General features: G+C 50.6%; 2 protein-coding genes across 2 annotated transcripts in view; both read right to left on the bottom strand.

Annotated features, from left to right (window-relative positions):
- Nucleotides 1-19,644, bottom strand: part of LOC149361615 (uncharacterized) — a 207,665-nt gene that overhangs the window by 119,478 nt on the left and 68,543 nt on the right. The window lies entirely within an intron of this gene.
- LOC149361616 (uncharacterized) lies at nt 9,632-14,426 on the bottom strand. Its single transcript, XM_089572734.1, has one exon. The coding sequence runs from the start codon at nt 13,494-13,496 to the stop codon at nt 12,273-12,275; it is 1,224 nt and encodes a 407-aa protein (XP_089428860.1). The 5' UTR covers nt 13,497-14,426; the 3' UTR covers nt 9,632-12,272.

The following is a 19,644-nucleotide window of genomic DNA, read 5'->3' as shown; positions in this document are numbered from 1 at the left end:
GTTCAGTGAAGCGCTACTCGCATCGTATACGTCTTTCGCCCGGTCATGTGTGGATAGAATGGAAGCCCGACTACGGACGCAAAGTCACTGCATCAAAGCGTGACGCCACCCTGTGGTGCAAACTGTTAGGTAGCTTCGCAGTTTCTAACGCGGACACGGGCGTCCTCATTGACTCACCACGGCTCGGCTGACACGCGAAGCCGTCGCGCGTGCGCGCGCGTCTTTCATGCCGCGCTAGACGTCTCGTGTGAAAAATAATTGTGAAACACTTCACTGTCTTAACTACGCAATTCACTCCCTACCGACGCCGGCAGCAGCACAAGCGAGGACGTATTGTATACCATGCTCTGTCAAAAGTGGCGCTGTTCGCAGGCAGTGTGGGTTTTATTTTTTGGCAGCAACCGGAGAACAACCGATGTGCGCACTATAAGATTACGTCCGCATAATCGCCTGCAGATGAATTCGCACCGGGTTTGCGAGCTCCCAGCAAGGACGCGAGCGACGGTTCACCAACCCCCGCTTCGATGCACACAACTGCGCAGGCTCCCACGCGACCACCGGAGGAGGAACGGAGAAGCCGAACCACCGTCGCGCCCGACGCAAAGAGGCCACGCGCGTCGCCCGGGAGTAGAGGGCGACGCTGACTGACTGACTGACTGACTGACTGCAGCCGAGACTGACAGGCGCGGCCCGTACGGACCACCGCCGCGGCTACGGTGCGACGAGGTCCTGCGCTTCGCCGTTCCCATTCTGCGCGGCCTGTCCCGAGGCTCCCGCTGCGGACGCCTGCGCGAACACTGGCCACTGCACGTGCGCACGAGCACAGGCGGAAGATTAGTGCAGCCGTCGCGGACACTGGTCTTGGCACAGCGCACAACGCCGTCGGACGCCTAACTCTCGCCGTTGTTCAGCTCGAAGACGGTGGGGACTTGGCGCCAAGCAGGTGTCGCTGGGAATGGAGGGCGGAGCGGGGGATTCAGATCACGTACAGCGAGATGGCTGTGTGTCCCGCGACGTGGGTCGCACTGAGGGGCGGTGAACGGGGCAGAGGTGTTGGTACGGCTGTGTTGCGCGTATACGCTGGTGCCCTACGTACAGCTAGGTGAGGATTTGAATTGGCGCGCGACGCGCTGGAGGAGACATAATTGGTGGCCAGGATTACGGTGGGCGGCGCAACAGTGCGGTGACAAGACTCTCGCAAGCCGTATACGCCGGCCCCACAGACCTTCACCTTCCTACCCATCACAAACTTGCCCTCGACGCTCAGGATCGAATACACTTAGATTGCATACTAAAGCTGTTCCCATGACGAAGAAATGGCACTCCGCTTGAAAAAGACTACGGCGCTGTCCTGAACTGCTGTATGATTCGGACTGATACGGTATTGCAGCAGGTATAGCGCACATGGTATGCTATATAGGTGTTTAAACCAAAGAGACATGGACTATCATGGAGGTCGTATAATGAGGGCTCCTGATCAGCTCACCCGGGGTTCTTCAACCGTACACACTGACATCGCAGAGAACGCGGGCGCCTTGCGTTTCGCCTCCATCTAAACGAGGCAGCCACGGCCGGGATCGAACCCGTGTCCTCGGGCTCAGCAGCCAATGCCATGACCACTGAACCATAGCGGAGAGTGGTACAGCACGCATGACCCATCGCGTGTTAGCACGTTCATCGCCACGTGCCAATGAGGCGTTTGTGTTTGTTTTTCCGCAATCCTTAGAACGGAGCTAGAGTGGCAGCGCTGTGTTGCGGCAAATTGTCTCTCATGCACTCAGAGACCCAAGTACGTGCAAGACAAAATACTGCGGCACTGTCCCAGATACAGTTCGTTCCAAGCCCAGAGTTTCATGCTGTGGAGTTCTTTCTCCGCGAAGTGCGGCATATTGCCATGAAGCGCTGTCTAGTAAACTTCATCGCCGGCGGCGCGCTACCTTTCTCCACTGTCACGTGAGACAGAACCAGACTTCTACAGAATTGTTATAGTCGTGCGTGACTGTTTCCACAATGTTCGAGGTGACTGATGACGCTCGATGATTCTTATATGCTAAAGATTCGCTGTTGTCTACAAACCGAACGCGGCCGAAAGCGACCAGCAGTCTGATCCTCGACGAGCGCCTAGCGCATCTTGTGCTATCGTCGCCGCCGAGTTCAGTTGCTTGGAGGGCGAAGGTTTGCCCAATGAGCAATTTCATTTGGAAGTCTCCAGCCTTCTTCTGACCAGGCTACCGTCAGTGACAATGTGCCAGGCAGTGCACCAGCGGGACAGTTGGGGTAGTTCAGGTATTGAAACGGGACTGCCGCTGCTGTAACCCATCTGTATACATCACGGGGACTCCGGCCTAGCGCCGGATGACGAGGCACTTATGACGGGCCTGCGCAAGCAGCAATGCACACTCACCAGGAGATGCGCGACGCGATTGCGGCGTCCTCGAAGGCGACGTCAGTGACCCCGCTCAGTCAGCGTTGGTTAGCAAAGCGAGAAGACGCACGCTTCGGGGTTGCGACAACGCTGTCCCTCGGAGAAACAGGCGTTGCGGAAGGGACCACGCTACCGGCTCTTCACAAGCGCCAGTGGACATCCAGGCGCATCCGCCGCCACTGGCGCGGAAAAAAGAGCGTCGCCGTGCCTCGGTACTCATCCAGCGCCTTCCTTGCACAACACCGACCCTCTCTGGGTTCGCCTGATCAGCCCGAGCGTCGCGTTAGGTTGAGGCCACGCTTTCCGTGTTGAGCTCCGCTGCCACACGCCACTCAGCAGCCCTGCGCCGTGCGAACGGCACCGCGCGCACCTCTATGATTCGCTTACAGTCACACACGCACACAGACATGGCACGCACCGTTGGCTTTCCCGCTCCCGCCCGCCTGTCCCCGTTCGGGTGGGTGGGGGGGAGGCAGCTCCACGGGCCAAGGTGCGCCGCGTGTACCAAGAAATGCGCGCTCAAGGGAGCCCGCCGTGGCCGCCCCGCCCCCAACCACTTCCCGTTGCGCTAGACACGCGGGGTGTGTGCAGCACCGTCCGCGGCTGCCAGCCGAAGTATGAGAGCGCGCCACCGGAGGAGACGTGCGCAGATAGACACAATCGTTCTACACTGATGTTCGTCGAATAGTCGAACGATTGGGAGACGATGCCTGAGCGGACCATTGAGCGTGGTGATGAGGCGAGTTGATGCTAGGAGGGGCGACACTGTTGTGGTAAAAAAAAACAAAAAAACAAGTGTGAATCGACTCTCGGCTGGAATACGGCCCATGAAAGCCAGCAGTCCTCGTGAGCCCTCTGTTATTGGACGGAAACTCGACTGGCCGGCAGCAATCATGGCGAAGAGTCTATAGCACAATCACCAATAGCACAATTAGAAACTACATTTTGATCCCGCTACGAGATCTCTCTTGACAGTGTAAACGGGCATCGTGCTGACGTGTTTCTATACGCAGAAATTCTGGAGAAGCGCATTTTTCAACAGGAAGTTGGTTATGAATGAATTCACCGCATATATAGTAAGACACCGCTCAAACAATCAATATAACCGCAGATTTCCTCTTGGCAGCCTAGCATTTCTTTTTTTTTTTTTTGCTATAGAATGTTTTTTGCTGCCGCCAAAAAGTTCCTACCTGGTTTTTAATGGCGGCCTTAATCACACAACGCGAGTGACAGGAATAAAATTTTTAAATAAATATTTTGCCACCCTTTGGAAGCATGCACCATTGCCTTCTATGTTTCCATAACAGCACTTTACAATATTCCCCAGCTGCTTCACTATTAAATTTGAAGCCCAAGAATCCCGGACTTGTTGCGAGGTGCGACCGGGCAGCCTTCCTCTGAATTCAGCCAGTGAGCCTTTGCCTGAACGCGAAGGAAGTCCGAGTAAACGCTTGTTCCGTGCTTTCTTTTCACATAATATGCGCCTTTTCCCGAGTCAGTTCACGGCTTTCCGGCATAACTACGAAAGACGCACCCAGAAGTCCGTTATATTCGTCAACGTTGTTAATCTGCTTCCTGCTAAGTGATAAAACCTGTGGGCTTCTGCATTCGTTCAAGGTGATGGAAGCCCTACCTGCTTCCCTTGTCTCTCTCTCTCTCTACACCGGTCACGTGACAAGACGGCACATTCTCACTGGCCACGTCAAAATACAGCAGCGCTCTGCTACATCACCCATATTGCGGACCCGTTATCCGCAAGGTGTGGCGGCCTTAAGTTTTCTTGTTTTTTTTTTTTTTGTCGTGACAAGATACATGTACCGCTATCTCTACGACGACAGCGTCGTAGTCATCCACGTCGTAAAGAGGGAAAAATAACTGGCAGTAAGGTGATTTCAGCTCGCCAAATCAAACATGATCAGGAGAAGGTGATGCCGCAAGGCCACAAGGGACAGGTGCGCCACATGGAGAAATCGCGCAACAGACGAGAAAGTGTCGCAGCACGGCTGCTCCGTGCGCGGCGATGGCGGCGACGCTCGGCAAGCAGGCGCCTTGGTCGCGCGGTGCCACGCTTGACGTGGTGCGCGAGTAGCGCACGCCTGGGCGGCCACGCTCCCTTGGCCAGGGGGTGGGCGCACACGCAGTATGGCGATCGCAGAAAGGGCTCCGCTCTGCGCTCGACGCCCCCCTTTATGCGGAATCACAGAGAAACGGAAACAAAGAAAATATGGAAAGAGGAAAGGAAGAATAACAAACGGTGGAGGACCGGGCAGCAGAAAGTGCAACGGGCGGAACGAACTGCCACGTCCACGACTGAAGAGGCTGCACGACTGGGCACAGCCCTGTGTGGCCACCCCAAAAAAGGAGAGGAAGAAATGGGGCGAGGGGTTACATGCACGCCGTGAGCGCGGCGTATATATGGTGCGCATGCAACGGCAGTCGGAAGTTACCGACGTCCAGCTAAAATTGCATGCATCGATTTGCAAACTGAAAACAACCTCGGTTGCGTGGGCGTCGCATGCCCTTTTCTGCCACCCGATCTTCCTTGCAGAGCCGCCTTCTGCACGACGGCATTAGCTCGAGTTGAGCAACCGTGAGCGTCGTGCATATATACATATATTCTGCGCCACGTTGCGATGACTGTCGACTACACACAAGCGTACTGGACTTAATGGCGTCTGGGCTTCAATGGCTACAGTTTAGGGTACGTACAATCACATCCGAGGAAAGCGTGCTACCCTTCTCTCCCTCCCCCCCCCCCCCCCTCCTCCAAAAAAAAAAAAAAGGAGAAAGGAACTGCCTGGCGTCCTGAACCTGGGGCATGTAATTTACGAGGGCGACGCGACGAAACAGGAACAAGCTCTAGCGCCAGACACTCTCAAGTCCTTCAGACACCATTCAGAGTTCGCAATAGTTTCGGGCCAGACAGTGTTCATCCTTCGCGGACACGTTATACCACCGTGAAGAGGACCGATTCTACAGAAACCTACTCTTCTCGGTATGCGGGTCATCCGTGTACTCGGAAGGCTTGTGGACGTGAAATGCACCGCATCTACCTGGTCGGCCCGACAGTGTGCGCCATTAACGAGAAGGTCCACCCCTTCCGCACGGTCGCCATCCGCACGGGGACTGAAGAAATAGATGCAGCATTGCATCAGGCATTGAACGGACTCCGTGCAACCTTTGCGCATCCTTCCAGCGCATGCAGCCATTCAGCCAGAACGAACCGGTACAGCAAGCGCGGCGAAATGAAGGGATCATTCTCAAACTCCTTGACACTGCACCGAATTATCGAAACCCACTGTAGCTTATGGTGTTCTACAGCGTGGCGAAGTGAGCATAAGGGAATATGACGCCGGGCGTGCGTGCGAGTTTGCAGCGCTCTCCGCCGCGACGCCATATTGTTCGCTGGAAGAGCGTCTCGCCTGCGTGGCGGTGCTTAGCGTAACGGTCGCAGCCGCCGTCCGGTGATGACGGCTCTTCACGGAAGCGAGAGCCACACACCGCGACCGAGAGGAGACGCTTCCACGAAGAACCCTATAAGGGCGGCACGGACAAAGGAAGAAGAAGCCAACGGGGGGAGTTGCTTCGGCTACTTGGAAGATGCACTCTGTCGTCCCACTGAAAGGCGTGGAGAGACCGCGGGAGTGCGATATACAGCGTATACGAGGTGCGGCATTCATTTTGCCTTCTTTCGTTCACACGTCCGTGGAAACCGCGGTTAAGAAGACGTGGCGGCGAACAGCATGGGCTCGCCTTCCACTGGTGCCCAGCGGTCAAAGCCCTGCGAAACCGTTCATGCAGTTCAGCTCGTTCGTGACCAGGACAACATCTGTTGCTCTTCCACGGTGCCTGCGGTGAAGCCTATGGACGGCGGTGACACTTTTATTGCCGCATATATCGGTATATATGCCTTTAAGTATAGGTGCGTGAATGTGTGCGTGCGTGTCTAGAGGAGAGCTCACGTGTGTGCTTGCGTGTCAAAAGGCACTGTGAAACGTGAAACTGAGCAGCCAGCACTGCTTAATGGATTTCAGTTCCAATCTCCTATAGCATGCCCGCTCCCTGCCACAAACCCCAAGCAAAGTCTGACAAAGTGTATTAAAGCATCGTTATTGTATACGTCGTTCGCTGCTTTCATCGATACTTTAAACGTACAGAGGGCAAAACGCATGCTAGAACTGGAGAACTGTCTGTTCCACACCTCCCAAAGCCACTGCCACCAGGAAGTCAAAAAATGACAACGCAATCCTATAAGTTCAACTGCACATGCTTACATCTAGACCATTTTTAAACAATCGTTATCTATAGATACCGCGTTCTCAGCCCGAAACACGCCCAGAACGTATTCTAGACAAGGGTTTTGCCCTTTGTACGTCCTCGTCGACTGTTCTCAACGCCTCTGCTTTCCGGGACCGCGCTATTCGTTTCTCCTAGCGTGTGTACATTGGGGGTTAACGGCCGAACCAGCCTGCGCTGAAACCAAAATCGTGCTACAGTTCCGCTGCTGCAGCTACGGCGACAAGCAGCCGCACAGCTGAAGGGATACGGCAGAAAAAAAAAATACGTCGCCTCTAATAGCAAACGCGTGAAAGTGTCGCCTCCCCATTCCCGCATGTATACAGTCTTTGTAAAAAACATACAGCCCAAGGGGCTTGCTTCCAAGCCATGTAGCAGGGCTCTTAAGCACATCTGACAGTCCTAAGCTTGGGAAGGGGTTTAAGTTCCTCCCGTCTTCTCGAAATCAGGGTCCCTGAGTATGAAAAAGGAGCCGCGGTGCAGAACTCAAAAGCAGACTCCATGGGTTGTATACTTTTGACAAAGACTGTACATCTCAGCGGATTTCAAACGACAGGCGAAGCACAAACATCTATTTTGTTCTTCTTTTGCCGCACTGTCAGTGCAGACGAATTTTTCTTGCTAAGCTTCCCCTAAGCCCGCAAACATAGTGGTCGTGGCATTATCGAGAAAAACCAGCGAATAAACCTTCGCGAGAAGAGGGGCGTCGCTAAAACTTTCGTCGGAGAAAAGAAACACCTGCCACACGGTTCGCCGAGCGCTTATTCTGCGGAGTGGCCCACTTCATACGGAATGGATGGGAAGGGCCCATACATTCGCAAAGAAGGAACGGCCAAAAGCCACCTGGCAGAGAGTCGGGTCCGGTATTCGGACCTGCGCCTATGTCTATAGCGGCCTTATCGTACCAGGCTCTGCGTCTACACCTTTTTACGGCCACACATTTCGCGTGACGCACCAAGCAAACACCGCCGCGAACGGAACGTTTTGCCCTTTCGGAAGGGTGCATGCGTCAACGTGTTGCAGAAAGAGGCTTTCCGTTTGTCGGGAAACGGCGCCATGGCGCTCGCCGACAGCTTCTTACATGACCACGTCTACATCGAATCGCGTGCGCTGCAAACTCCCGATACAGCGAATTCACAGCTTATTTCAAGCAGCGCTTCAACACAGCCCTGAATTCATGGGAACAAGCCGAATTTAGGGGAACAAGGTCGGAGAGTGGTTTTATCAGGAAACTTCCAGCTGGCTCCAAGAGTACGAGGGGGAGGTGGGGGGGGGGGGAGGCATTCATCCCTTTAAATCTATCCACGTTTCTTTTTTATTATTATTCCTGTAACAGCGAGGCCGCAGCAGAAATCAGTGCGAGGTTTGCGAGACTCAAAAGGCCTCGCCCAGCTGAGTGCAAGAATTTTCGGCGGTAGATAAACGAATCGCTAGAGCCATTCGCCGAAGAGTGTGTTGTGTTGTGTTGGGTTTATTGGCGCATAAGCAGCTAAGGCTATCATGCGCCAAGAACAAGGTATGGAAAGGTTGGCTTGAGCAGAGTGTGAAAACAAAGTTGATAAAAACGGTGGTGTAAAGGGCCTAAAAGTTATTTTTATTACCTGGCTGATTAAATACAAACGTTTTAGAAATGGCTGTTTGCAGAAGCTTTTAAAAGTTGGTGCACCTCCGTGGACATCCTTGGCTTGCCAAGGATCTCGAGGCCCCCCAACTACTCATAAAAACCTCAGCCTCCTTTTGAGGACTGAGAAAGTGGCTGAGGTGTATCGTTCTAAGTAAAGAAGCACAGGGTCGGAACATTACAGGTTTTGAAGAACACCGGCTTCCCTTAAAAAGCTAAAAACATCAAGCATACTAACGGGTGCATCTTCAGCTAAAATCAACGCTGGATGAAATGGGATATGTTCTTTGTAAAATGTTGCAAAATATTTTTTTCTTAATGATTCAAGTTTTGTGCATGATAGTAGTATGTGGTTTATGGTAAGTTCATGTCCGCATTGCTCGCAAATAGGTTTGTCTTTCTTTGTTAGCAGGAAGTTGTGTGTGAGATGTGTGTGTCCTATACGGAGACGGCATAAAATAACTTCGATGAATCGTTTTTGGTGTGAGCATGATTTCCATTCGCCTAGGATGGGTTTTACTAAATGTAGCTTATTTTTTCTTTCGATATTCCATTGCGACTGCCATTTATTTCTTAATTTCCACTGCACCAACTTCATACCATCTTTGTAGGGAATGTACACTTCCTTTATTTCTTTGTTTCGAGCTTTTCCAGCACATTCATCTGCTTTCTCATTGCCAGCGATTCCAATGTGGCTGGGAACCCAGCAAAATTTTATGTCTTGTCCCTGTATTGTGGCGCTTGTTATGTTATGTATGATATCCCCGATTAGTGGTGTCACTGCATTGCTATGGTGAAGTGAGGTTAGTATGCTCAGAGAATCAGTGTAAATGATACTGTTCTGAATGTTCTCATTTATTATTTTTTCTACAGCTAGCAAGACTGCGTAACACTCGGCGGTGAAAATGGATGCACACTGCGGTAGCCGTACTATTTTTTCCCAATTATTCTGAACTACAGCACTTCCCACGTAGTGCACCGATTTTGATCCATCGGTATAAAATGCTTCGTATTCTCCGTACTTTTCATTGAGTGCTAAATATTCTTGTAATATCTGTTCATGTGGTGTATGTTTTTTCCGAAATTGTGTTAATGTGAAGTCGCACACAGATGGTAGGCAGTACCAAGGCGGGAGTGGATCAGGTTTGCGGGCAATATTAGGTAATATGTTCATTATGTCTAGTTCTTGGCATTTCTCTTCAAAGCGGAGAAGAAGTGGTCTGATTGCTAGAGGTTTGTTGGTAAATAGTGTTCGGGATGGGCACTTTGTGACGAGTGAGTAACAGATGTGTTTAGGCTGGGAACGGATCTTTAAAATGTATGAGCATGTGAGCATAGTTCGTCTGTCTGCGAGTGGTTGTTCATTTGTCTCTACGTACAGGCTTTTTATTGGTGACGTCCTGTATGCACCAGTTGAAAGGCGCAATCCCAAATTGTGCACAGGATCCAGTCGCTTCAAGTACGATGGCCTTGCTGATCCATACACTATGCAACCATAATCTAGAATGGAACGTACTACAGAGCGATAAATGTGTAGAAGACATACCCGATCAGAACCCCAGTGTTTGCGTGAAAGGACTTTCAGTATGTTCAGTGCTAGCGACGCCTTCTTTTTCAGTGCGTTTATGTGAGGCAGGAAAGTAAGTTTTTTATCGAAGGTGATGCCTAGAAATTTGTGTTCCTTTTTGAAAGGCAGCTCGGTTTGGTTGAGGTGTAATGTTGGATTTGTGTACAAGCCTCGTTTGAGTGAAAAAAGTAAGGCCACTGTTTTTTGTGTTGAGAACTGGAAACCATTCTTGTCTGCCCATGTTGCCATTTTGTTGATTGTAAGCTGTACTTGTCGTTCGCATGTGGATATATTGGAAGATGTACATGCTATCTGAAGATCATCAACATACATTGAATACATAATGGACCTTGGGATTATTTTTCTAATAGAATTCATTTTTACAACGAAGAGAGTTGTGCTTAAAATGCACCCTTGAGGAACTCCATTTTCCTGAATGAAGTCCCTCGAAAGGGTCGAGCCTAGGCGGACATTAAATGAGCGGTTAGACAAAAAGTCTTTAATGCAGTTGAGCATTCTGCCACGGATGCCGAGCTCAGCTAAGTCCTGGAGAATCCCGAACCTCCAGGTTGTATCATATGCTTTTTCTAAATCAAAAAAGACGCTAAGACAGTGCTGTTTGTGTATAAAAGCTTCTCTGACTGTATTTTCGAGACGGACTAGGTGATCTGTAGTGGAGCATCCTTTCTTAAATCCACACTGATGGATATCAAGCAGTTCACAGGATTGAAGAACAAAGGTTAGTCTGATATTTAGGACACTTTCGAAGGATTTGGCGAGGCAACTGGTTAAGGCTATGGGTCTATAATTGCTAGGAGAGGTTGGGGGTTTACCAGGTTTAAGGAACGGTACAATAATAGCTTTCTTCCAGGCTTCAGGTATTTTCCCTGACATCCAAACTGTGTTGAAGAATCTCAAAAGTGCTTCTATGGCAGGCTCAGAAAGATGTGCAAGCATTTCATAATGTATATGGTCGGGTCCTGGAGCAGTTTTTTTCCCGGCAGACAGTACTCTGTTGATTTCTTGGCGCGTAATTAGACTATTGTATTTTTCATTTGCACCTCCAGTTGTTGGGAGCCTCTGTTTTTCAGCTGTATTTTTGTATTTTAAAAAGGACTGCGTGTAGTGTGATGAACTTGAAACTGCAGTGAAATGTTCTCCTAAGATGTCTGCCTGTTCGTCTATGCTTGTTTGTGTTCCGGGTGTTGTTAAAAAAGGAATTGTAAATGGTGAAAGGTTACCGTTTATTTTTCGAACCTGCTCCCACATTTTTTTAGATGGGATCTGACTGTTGATAGTTGAAACATAATTCTGCCATGAAGCTTTTTCGGCACTGCGACGAACATACCGAGCTTTAGCTTTTGCTTTTTTAAAATTTAGGAAATTTTCATGCGTCGGATACCTACGGAATTTACCCCAAGCTCTGTTTTGTTGTTTTTTCGCTTCTTTACAGTCTTTTGTCCACCATATTTTATGGTTTTGTCGCGCCACTCCTGATGACTGAGGAATAGCTGTGAGTGCGGCAGTTATGATACAATTAGTGAACTTTTCGTTTATCTGGTCAACGGTAAGATTTCCTAAAACTATATCTTCTAAAGTTGCCTTTGCTCTAAAAATTGACCAGTCGGCGAGGTGAAGCTTCCAACGCCGTGGCCTTGTGGGGATTATTTCCGGTGGGGATGTTAAAGTGATTAGTACAGGGAGGTGATCGCTGCCATATGGATTGTCAATGACGTCCCAGTTAAAATCGTTAAAAACAGAAGGTGAACTAAACGACAAATCTAAAAAGGTCATTTTCCCTGAGGTAGGGGAGCAGTATGTGGCTTTTTCTGTATTTAAAAGACATACATTACTTGTGAGGATAAAATCTTCAATTATTTGACCCCTAGAGTCACAGTGCTCGCTTCCCCAAAAAGGGGAGTGAGCGTTAAAATCCCCGACTACTAGATATGGTTCTGGAAGTTCATCAATGAGGCCTTGTAGATCGTGGACTGTTAGTGTGAGATGTGGAGGAATATATACAGAGCAGATTGTAATTGTTTTGTAGCTGACAATGCTGACTGCAACTGCCTCAAGTTTTGTTTTGAGTCTGATCTCTTGAACAGGGACGCCGCTTTTCACTATGATGGCTACGCCTCCCGATAGTCGGCTCGTCTGTTCGCGATCGCGGCGGAAAACAGTGTAATTCTTAAGAAAGTTCTTTTTTTGGGGACCTAAATTTGTTTCTTGTAGACATAAGGCGACAGGAGTGTGTGCTCCTAGTATGTCTTTTATGTCACTGTAATTGTTTAAAAGTCCTCTACAATTCCATTGTATTATGAAAGCCATCTTATTTTTGTGTTTGTATCGGGTGAAAAACTAGATCAAGTTTTTGATGGTCCCGTGACTCGGGGCCTGTCTTTTTTTGATCGATCCAGAGAGCTCCGCCGACCGTCCGACGTGGACGGCGCGGGGCTGCCCGGGGTCGTGTCCATCGCCTCTGCGGAGGCGCTGGACGACCGTGCAGAAGGCACGTTCACGTTCGAGTTTGACCTCGACCTGTGGGAAGAGGTCTTGAGGCCCGCCGACCAGGGGGTCTGCGTTGCCTCCTTTGGGGTTTGCGGAGTAGCGCTAGCTACTCCACACGGGGGCGCGGGTGGCCCCGCCACAGGCTCACTGCGTGTGGCCTGGACAGGTGCCGTAGCCTGGTGTGGTGTGCCGCGCCCACGCACCACATCGGCGAAGTTTGTTTTTGCAGTGAAGGAGAATTTGTTTGTCTGAGCATATTGCCTTCGTGCTTCTTTGAAAGAAATGTTTTGTGTAGTCTTGAGAGTAATAATTTCTTTTTCTTTTTTCCATGAAGGACAAGCTCTGGAGTAGGCAGCATGGTCTCCTTCACAGTTTGCACACCGTGGGTTAGCAACACATTCTTCGGATTGGTGTTCCTTCGAAGAGCATTTTGCGCAAGTTTTGCGGCCGCGACAACTCTGTGAGCCGTGGCCAAATCGTTGGCAGTTGAAACATCTGCGTGGGTTGGGAATATATGGTCTTACATTTATTTTCAGATATCCGACTTCTATGCTTTCAGGCAGTATGCTGGTGTTGAAAGTGAGGATGAGGTGTTTCGTGTCAATTTCTTTGTTGTCCTTCCTGATCTTTATTCGCTGAACATTTATGACATCTTGATCAGTAAGGCCCTCAAGCATTTCTTTTTCAGAGAGGTGGACAAAGTCGATTTCAGATATGACGCCTCGGACAGTGTTTAGAGATCGATGTGAAGTAACGGAGATCGGAATCTCCCCTATGGACACGAGGTTTGAGAGTTTAGAGTACTGGACGGTGTCATGCAATTCGAGCAGTAAGTCACCACTGGCCATTTTTGATACCTTGTACCCAAGGCCCAAGGTATCTGTCAAGCACTTTGCTACCAGGAACGGGGATATCAGTCTTGCTTGTTTTTCTTCTGCATTGCTATGTACAACATGGAATTTCGGGAAAGTTATCTTTCTTTTTTGGAAAAAGTCGCTTGCATCGGTCCGCCCTCTTTTCAGAGAGCGATCAGGTTTTGAAAGTGGGGGAGCCATAAAAAATTGATGTTTTTCGGTCATGGTGCCAGCCACCCACCATGGAGTCCAACAAGGGGACGCGACAGGAACTTGAAAGAAAGTCCTGCCCACGCCAGCTGTACACCTTAACTATAACCTAATATGACTCAACTCAGGGTAGTTGGTCACACACGGTTAACCCTCGCCGCCAGGAAAAAGAGGAAAAAACCAAGAAGGGAAGAGGATACAGGAAAGTTGTAAGAAAGGAAATAGGAAAGTGAAAGATAGAGGGGAGAATAGGAAAAGGCGACTGCCGATTTCCCCCGGTCGGGCCAGGCCGGAGGTGCCGTCTACAGGAAGCTGGGGCCAAAGTGGTGTGTTGCCTCCGCCGAGGGGCCTTAAGGGTCCAAACGCTCGGCATCGGCTCAACCACCAGGATCCCCTTTTCCCCGGACACGGCGATGCCACGCACGGCTAAGCGCGGATGCTCGGGTCCGTGGTGACGCATTGTTCACCATCATCCCCCTGCGGGGATGTCCCTGCGGATGCTCGGGTTAACCCCGTGGTGTCGCCACTCACCAACGTCTGCATGCTGCAGACGCCTCCCTGCGGGGACATTCGCCGAAGAAAAACTAAATCTATTAGCAAGCACCGTAATGGCCGCAATAACTTCGAGGTTGCTTTCTGACTCTTTCCCCAAGAGAGTCACCGGTTGTTTCCTCTTAAAGGGGCCCAGAAACACTATCTTAGTTGACTATTTTGCCTGTTGATCGCTTACAGTAAGTTATAATGGCGCTATTAGCGTCGGTAATACCGCGTATATTCCGTTTAATATTTTAATGTCCTCCCAAAAACAAATTCATGGCTCTGATGGTGTCCTCACACAGTGGCGCGTTTCAGCAGCGGATATGACATCACCTCGCGCGAGCTTGATGATTGTACAAACAGTAAATATACTGCAAATTGTGGGAATAGAGAAAAATTTTGTCTCCTGTCTGCGTTTTATATTAGATCAACAAAAACAACTTGTTCGTCTTAGATAAAGGCCCTGCAAAGCAGTAAAATAAAAATACACCACCAGGGGCTTTGGCATGGAATCCACGCTGCCAGTCTCAGCAAGAACGAGTTACAAAGAGCAGGCAATCATGGAGTGCAAACTTCCGCGACGTGCTCTGGCAGGCTCTTTTGATTGGTTGCGCCAGGTGCTGTCATCGGGAGAGCGAAATAGGAGTGGGAAGCCCCGTCAAAATCGAGTTGAGGGCAGCGTTTTGTTTGCTTGTATTTTGAAATTTCTTCACTGAATAACTCCCGTTCCTGTGCATCGATTCCTGTAATTCTTTTTAAGTCAGCATCTGTGTGACATAAAGAATCCACCTGAAGTATAGCCGGTATTCCCCCAGGCAGTGTTTCCCAGCCCCTTTAACGCTCAAGACAAAGCCTCGTCGATGGCCGTGGAAGGCAGCCGTAAAGAAGACAGGCGAATATGTAACGACTTTTATGGTCCCTTTTCACTTCCTGAAAAGGAACCGACATACCAGCATTCTCGCCTGCGGCCAACCGGCCAAACACTGTGCACTATGATGGAAGTGTCTGTCAGTGTGGCCCGATATACGATGTAAGAAAATGGCTGCAGAACGAAGCATCGCATGAGCGGCCAGGGGCGGAGGAAAAGAAAACAACAAGCATAACAGCAAACACCCCTCCTCAAAGTCGCGCGGCTTCGAAACGCGGGAAGCGAGCGCGACAGGATGACCCGGAGAGGACGGAGCCCAGTTAATTGGCCGCCCGCCGAGGAGGAGGCTCAACCGGGGAGGAGGGTTGTGAGAGCGGCGACGAGTGCCGGAAAGAAGGGGGAGAGAACCGCATCGCGACGCCTCCTCCCCGCAAACACAGCTGAGGGTTAGCGCAGAGCCTCCGTAGTTGCGCGCTCTGCTCACCCGGCCGCCCAGTAGCGAAAGAGCCACGGTGCAGTAACATATCCGTGAGTGGAGTGAGGAACAGGCTGGGTCTAAGGCGTGGTGCTTCTGAAGAACACGCTAAGCGACGGGAGGTGTTTTCAGCCGTGCTTATCGGATTCCACGACGCTACCCGGGTCGTCGCGGAGAAGCCATTTTAGATTTGCGGGCGATAACGCCTGGCACCGTGCTCCATCAAGGCGGAACTTGTACCACACACACACACTGCCTTAATCTGCGCGAATGTGAGCTCAATGGAGTGCAGACACCAGAATATTTCTGCTTAAGGTGGCGGTTCCACTGCCGCCATCTTGCGAGTAGTTCATATTCTGCCACCAGGCTACGACACTGATCCATCACTGAGAAAGTGTCTACCCGTCTTGCCCCCAGCTAGAGTTACTGTATATGCATATACAGGAACTCTACCCCCAGCGACCCGAGACTGGTTTTGGTTGAGATGTTGAGATACGTGTCCGGTCCTTTCTTGACCCGTGCACCTGTGCTGCGTGAGGGTTCTTTTGTTGCTGCGCCTGCCTTCAGAGGATTACAAACGAACCATGGCAAGCCCGGCTGCTAGTCCTCGTCGTGCGTGGGGGGGAGGTGTTGGCTGGGGTGGTTCCGCATGCTTCTTTCTCTGCCTGTCCCTTGCCAAAGCCAAAGAGAGTGGGGCGAGCCGGGGCAAAGAGGGTACCGTCTTTGTCCAAACGGCGTCAGAGGTGAGGTGATCCTTGTTCGGGATAAGGATGCCAGCACGGGAACAGAGGACCGTTTCCTTCTCTCTCTTGTTTAGCCTTGGCTAAATAGCCGCAGAAAGCTGTACCGTCGATGTTACTATCTGGAAGGCCTCCTTTGAGGGAATGTGCCGTTTCGTTCTTGAGTTTTACGCGACTACAGACTTTCCTGTTTTCAATGTCGTGACATATATTAGTGGGAGCAAAGAAAAAGAAAAAAATAATGCTGCCCAGCCCGCATCGCAAAAGGCACAACGTCGACACAGTGGAAACTTGGGAGAGTTAGTGATAACTGTCGACATAATTGCACAGAGCAAATTAGTAAGTAAGCGAAAAGAGGAAGCGGACGCCAAAAATAAGGAAGGTGTGAAATAAAGAAAATTAATTATGTTTATGTCCAATGTATATATTTCTAGCGTTTTTTTTTTTTTTTTCAATGAACCTTATAGTTGAAATCGGTGCCTTTCTTGTGTCCTTCCTTCTGCCCTCGTCTTTTGCGCGTTCAATCGCTTCGTCACTGTTGATGCATAGTAATATTAGTAGTAGTCGGAACACTCCTGGTCTAGAGTGTAACCTGCTAACTACAGCGCTGAAAAAAAATATATTTTTTTATCAAATGATATTGCATCTATGATAAGAAAACTATAACAAAGACAGCTATACAATTTAGTCAACGCTCAGCGTATGCCTGTCCAACCTTATAAACTATGGTTGGTAAAGAAAAAGGCAGAGAGAAGTGGGCAATTGTCAATTTCTGTTTACCCTTGAGATGAATCGACATTGCGCAAGAGACGTGAAATTGCTATTGAGAGGGTTAGCACCGCAGGGTGTCGGAATGTGTTTACCTCACAAGCAAATATTCGTCGTACATGCGGCGGCACCTTGCAACCAATTCCGATCAACTTCGACGGAATTTTGCCAAGGCTCACAAAAATGCAGTATACAGATGCATACCATTCACGAGGCGGACTCGAAACTTTTTTATAGACATTGTACGAAGAAGAACGGGGGGGGGGGGGGGGGGGGGGGGGGCGAGGTGTGCAGGAATGCTGCCAAAAAAAAAGGGGTCGGCTACAAAGCGATAGTTCTGTAGGCACTTAGGGCGACCCCCTCCCCTCTCTCGTTTGGACCCTCAACTGCGTGCTCTTATTCATTTTAGACGTACGTCTTTCTTGTATCCAGTTTGCATCATTAGGTTGCTTATTCCCTCCAGAATTTTCCATCGCGTGTTGAAATGTATATCTTTCTAACCTTGCGTCGATTTGCCTCGATTTGGTTGGGTCAAAGATTGAAAAAGTGCGCCCGCGTATGTGTGTGTGTATGCGTGCGTGTCCACGCGCGCGTACCTGGAAACTGTAGGAACAGCTGCTATTTTCACACCGTCTATTGTCAGGAAACTATAGCCTCGTTTACATGAACCCGACTTCGGCGGGTCGAGCCAGGAGATCGAGTTGAGCAAGGTCAGCCCAACTTGACTGCATGTTTACATGAACTCGATTTTAGCGAGTCGCGACCGGTTCAACAGCAGCGGCACCAAGCGTCGAACGGCGCAGCGGGAAAGGGCAGTGGCAGCCGGGAAGATTGCGGCATGCACGGCTGCCTCGCAGGCGCTACGGCGCAAGCGAATAACAGGTTCGCATGTATCACCCCTCCTTCCACTAACCCTACTCAGACCGGTTTACGTGCTGTCTGCTGTTGGGGTCGAGTGAGTCAACCCACCCCCTGCAGCGGAGTTGACTGGACTCGCTCCCTCGACTCCCGGACCCGACTCATTTACATGAACCCAGTAACCGGTTTTCAGCTCAAATCCTCCACTCAACCCGTCATGTAAACACCGCTTATAACGTGCTTGTAATCATTTTCCGAGAATTCCTTTTCCTGCGGCGCTAGTCTACCCCGCCTGCAGGAGGGGCGCGCAGCAAGGGGAGGGGGCGGTCCTTTGTGCCAGTTCCCGAAAAGGGGACTTCTCAGCACTATAGTCGGTTACAACAAAAGAACGAAGCGGCACACGCAACTCAGACGGAGCTCTCCAGCCAATCACGTCGATTTGTGTGGCTGTGCATGCAGCCAAGTCTGCGAAAGAGAACGAAGGAGTCGGCGCTTTGTCCCCGTGTCGCCGACGGTGGATGTCCTTTGTTCGGAATAAGGCTAAAAGAATAATAACGCAAAAAGAAAGGAAGAGATTTTGCTGCCCCGGCATTCGCCATCGTCTCTAGGAGCACCTGAGCAGGAGCAGGGGAAAAGACGGGGAGAAAGGCGAAGGTACTAGTAGGTGTGGTGCCCCCGTTAATTGTCTCAGCTGCACTGGCCACTAAAGGGGGAGGGGGGGGGGGAGAGGGCTGGGCTGCTCACCTTTAGCATAGATCCGCGCGAGAGCGTCTTTTTCGCAAAAGCGCTGAATGCTACAGGTGGGGTCATATTCGGCAACAGACGGTCGTGGCAGCTTCAGTTTCCACTGCTGTCGCGGCGCACCTGTGGTGACCGAACAGAAAACTGTTCGGTCGACGCGCTTGGCTGGGCGGTCTCCTTTGATGGGCATGTGCTGCTTCGTTCTTGAGTTGTACCCGACTTATATACCACATGGATTCATTTCAGCGGTGGAACATGGCGCCCTCTGAACCACGGCATTCGTTTGAAAGAAGTGCGAGTCTAGTTCAGGAAAACTGCACCTGCTCCATGGTTAGTGCTGAAATAGTGCAGCTGCAGCCGCCATGGAAGCAGATGATGGTTTGCGGGTTGTGATAAACGGCGGAGACTCAAGTAACTTTCACTCGTCGACAAGCTAGAACGCTGCTCGAGTTCTCCAAAGAAACGGATCGAGGCTGGTTCATGGCAACATGTTATTGTGATGTGCGGTTTGCACATTTCTTCATGAGATACGAGAGGTTGGCTGCCGCTGATGTAGGCTGTGAACAGCTGGCTCCAATTCATTGGCATCGCAAAGGCTAGCGACGGCCAGGCCTGCACTCGACCATCCGTTTTGGAAGCAGACAGTGCCAAACTGCGCTCAAAGTGCCGGAACTAGCGGTACACACCCGCCGCACCGCCGCTGCCGCAGAAATTTGCCGAACTGGTGCATTGAGTGCAGGCGAATCGAGCGCTCTCCAACTTCCCCTCCACAGCGCTAGCCGGAACAACGAACAACCGGCAGCACGAAGCGAAAGCCTGTCTCTTCCCTTTCCTGTTGCTTTAGCAATGCCAAAGCTGTCCTCGAAAAATAATACGACGCCCAGAATGCGTTTCGTAGCGTCAGGTGAAAAAAATTGGCAGTGGCTTAGCTCTGCTATGCCTGGATATACGTAGCGTCAAGTGATCCGGTGTTTCGGCCGCACGTTTCGCCTTGGCTGCTCGACGGCAAACTGCCAGGCGACAACCTCGGGATCGGAAGAATTTACATTTTCCAGTCTTCTGCGCCGTTTGGCAGCGGCTCGACTCTCCTTAGCTTACCAGAGCTTACATGTTGAGCGCGACCGTCATTTCTCCGCGCACCCTCCTCGCGCATGCGCAGTAGCGCGCGGCGCAACT

The sequence above is a fragment of the Amblyomma mixtum genome, chromosome 2 (genome assembly GCF_055824585.1).
Source record: "Amblyomma mixtum isolate Tamu chromosome 2, ASM5582458v1, whole genome shotgun sequence".
Taxonomy (NCBI): domain Eukaryota; kingdom Metazoa; phylum Arthropoda; class Arachnida; order Ixodida; family Ixodidae; genus Amblyomma; species Amblyomma mixtum.
Note: the sequence above shows the minus strand (reverse complement) of the source record. Positions and strands in the feature narration are given on the sequence as shown.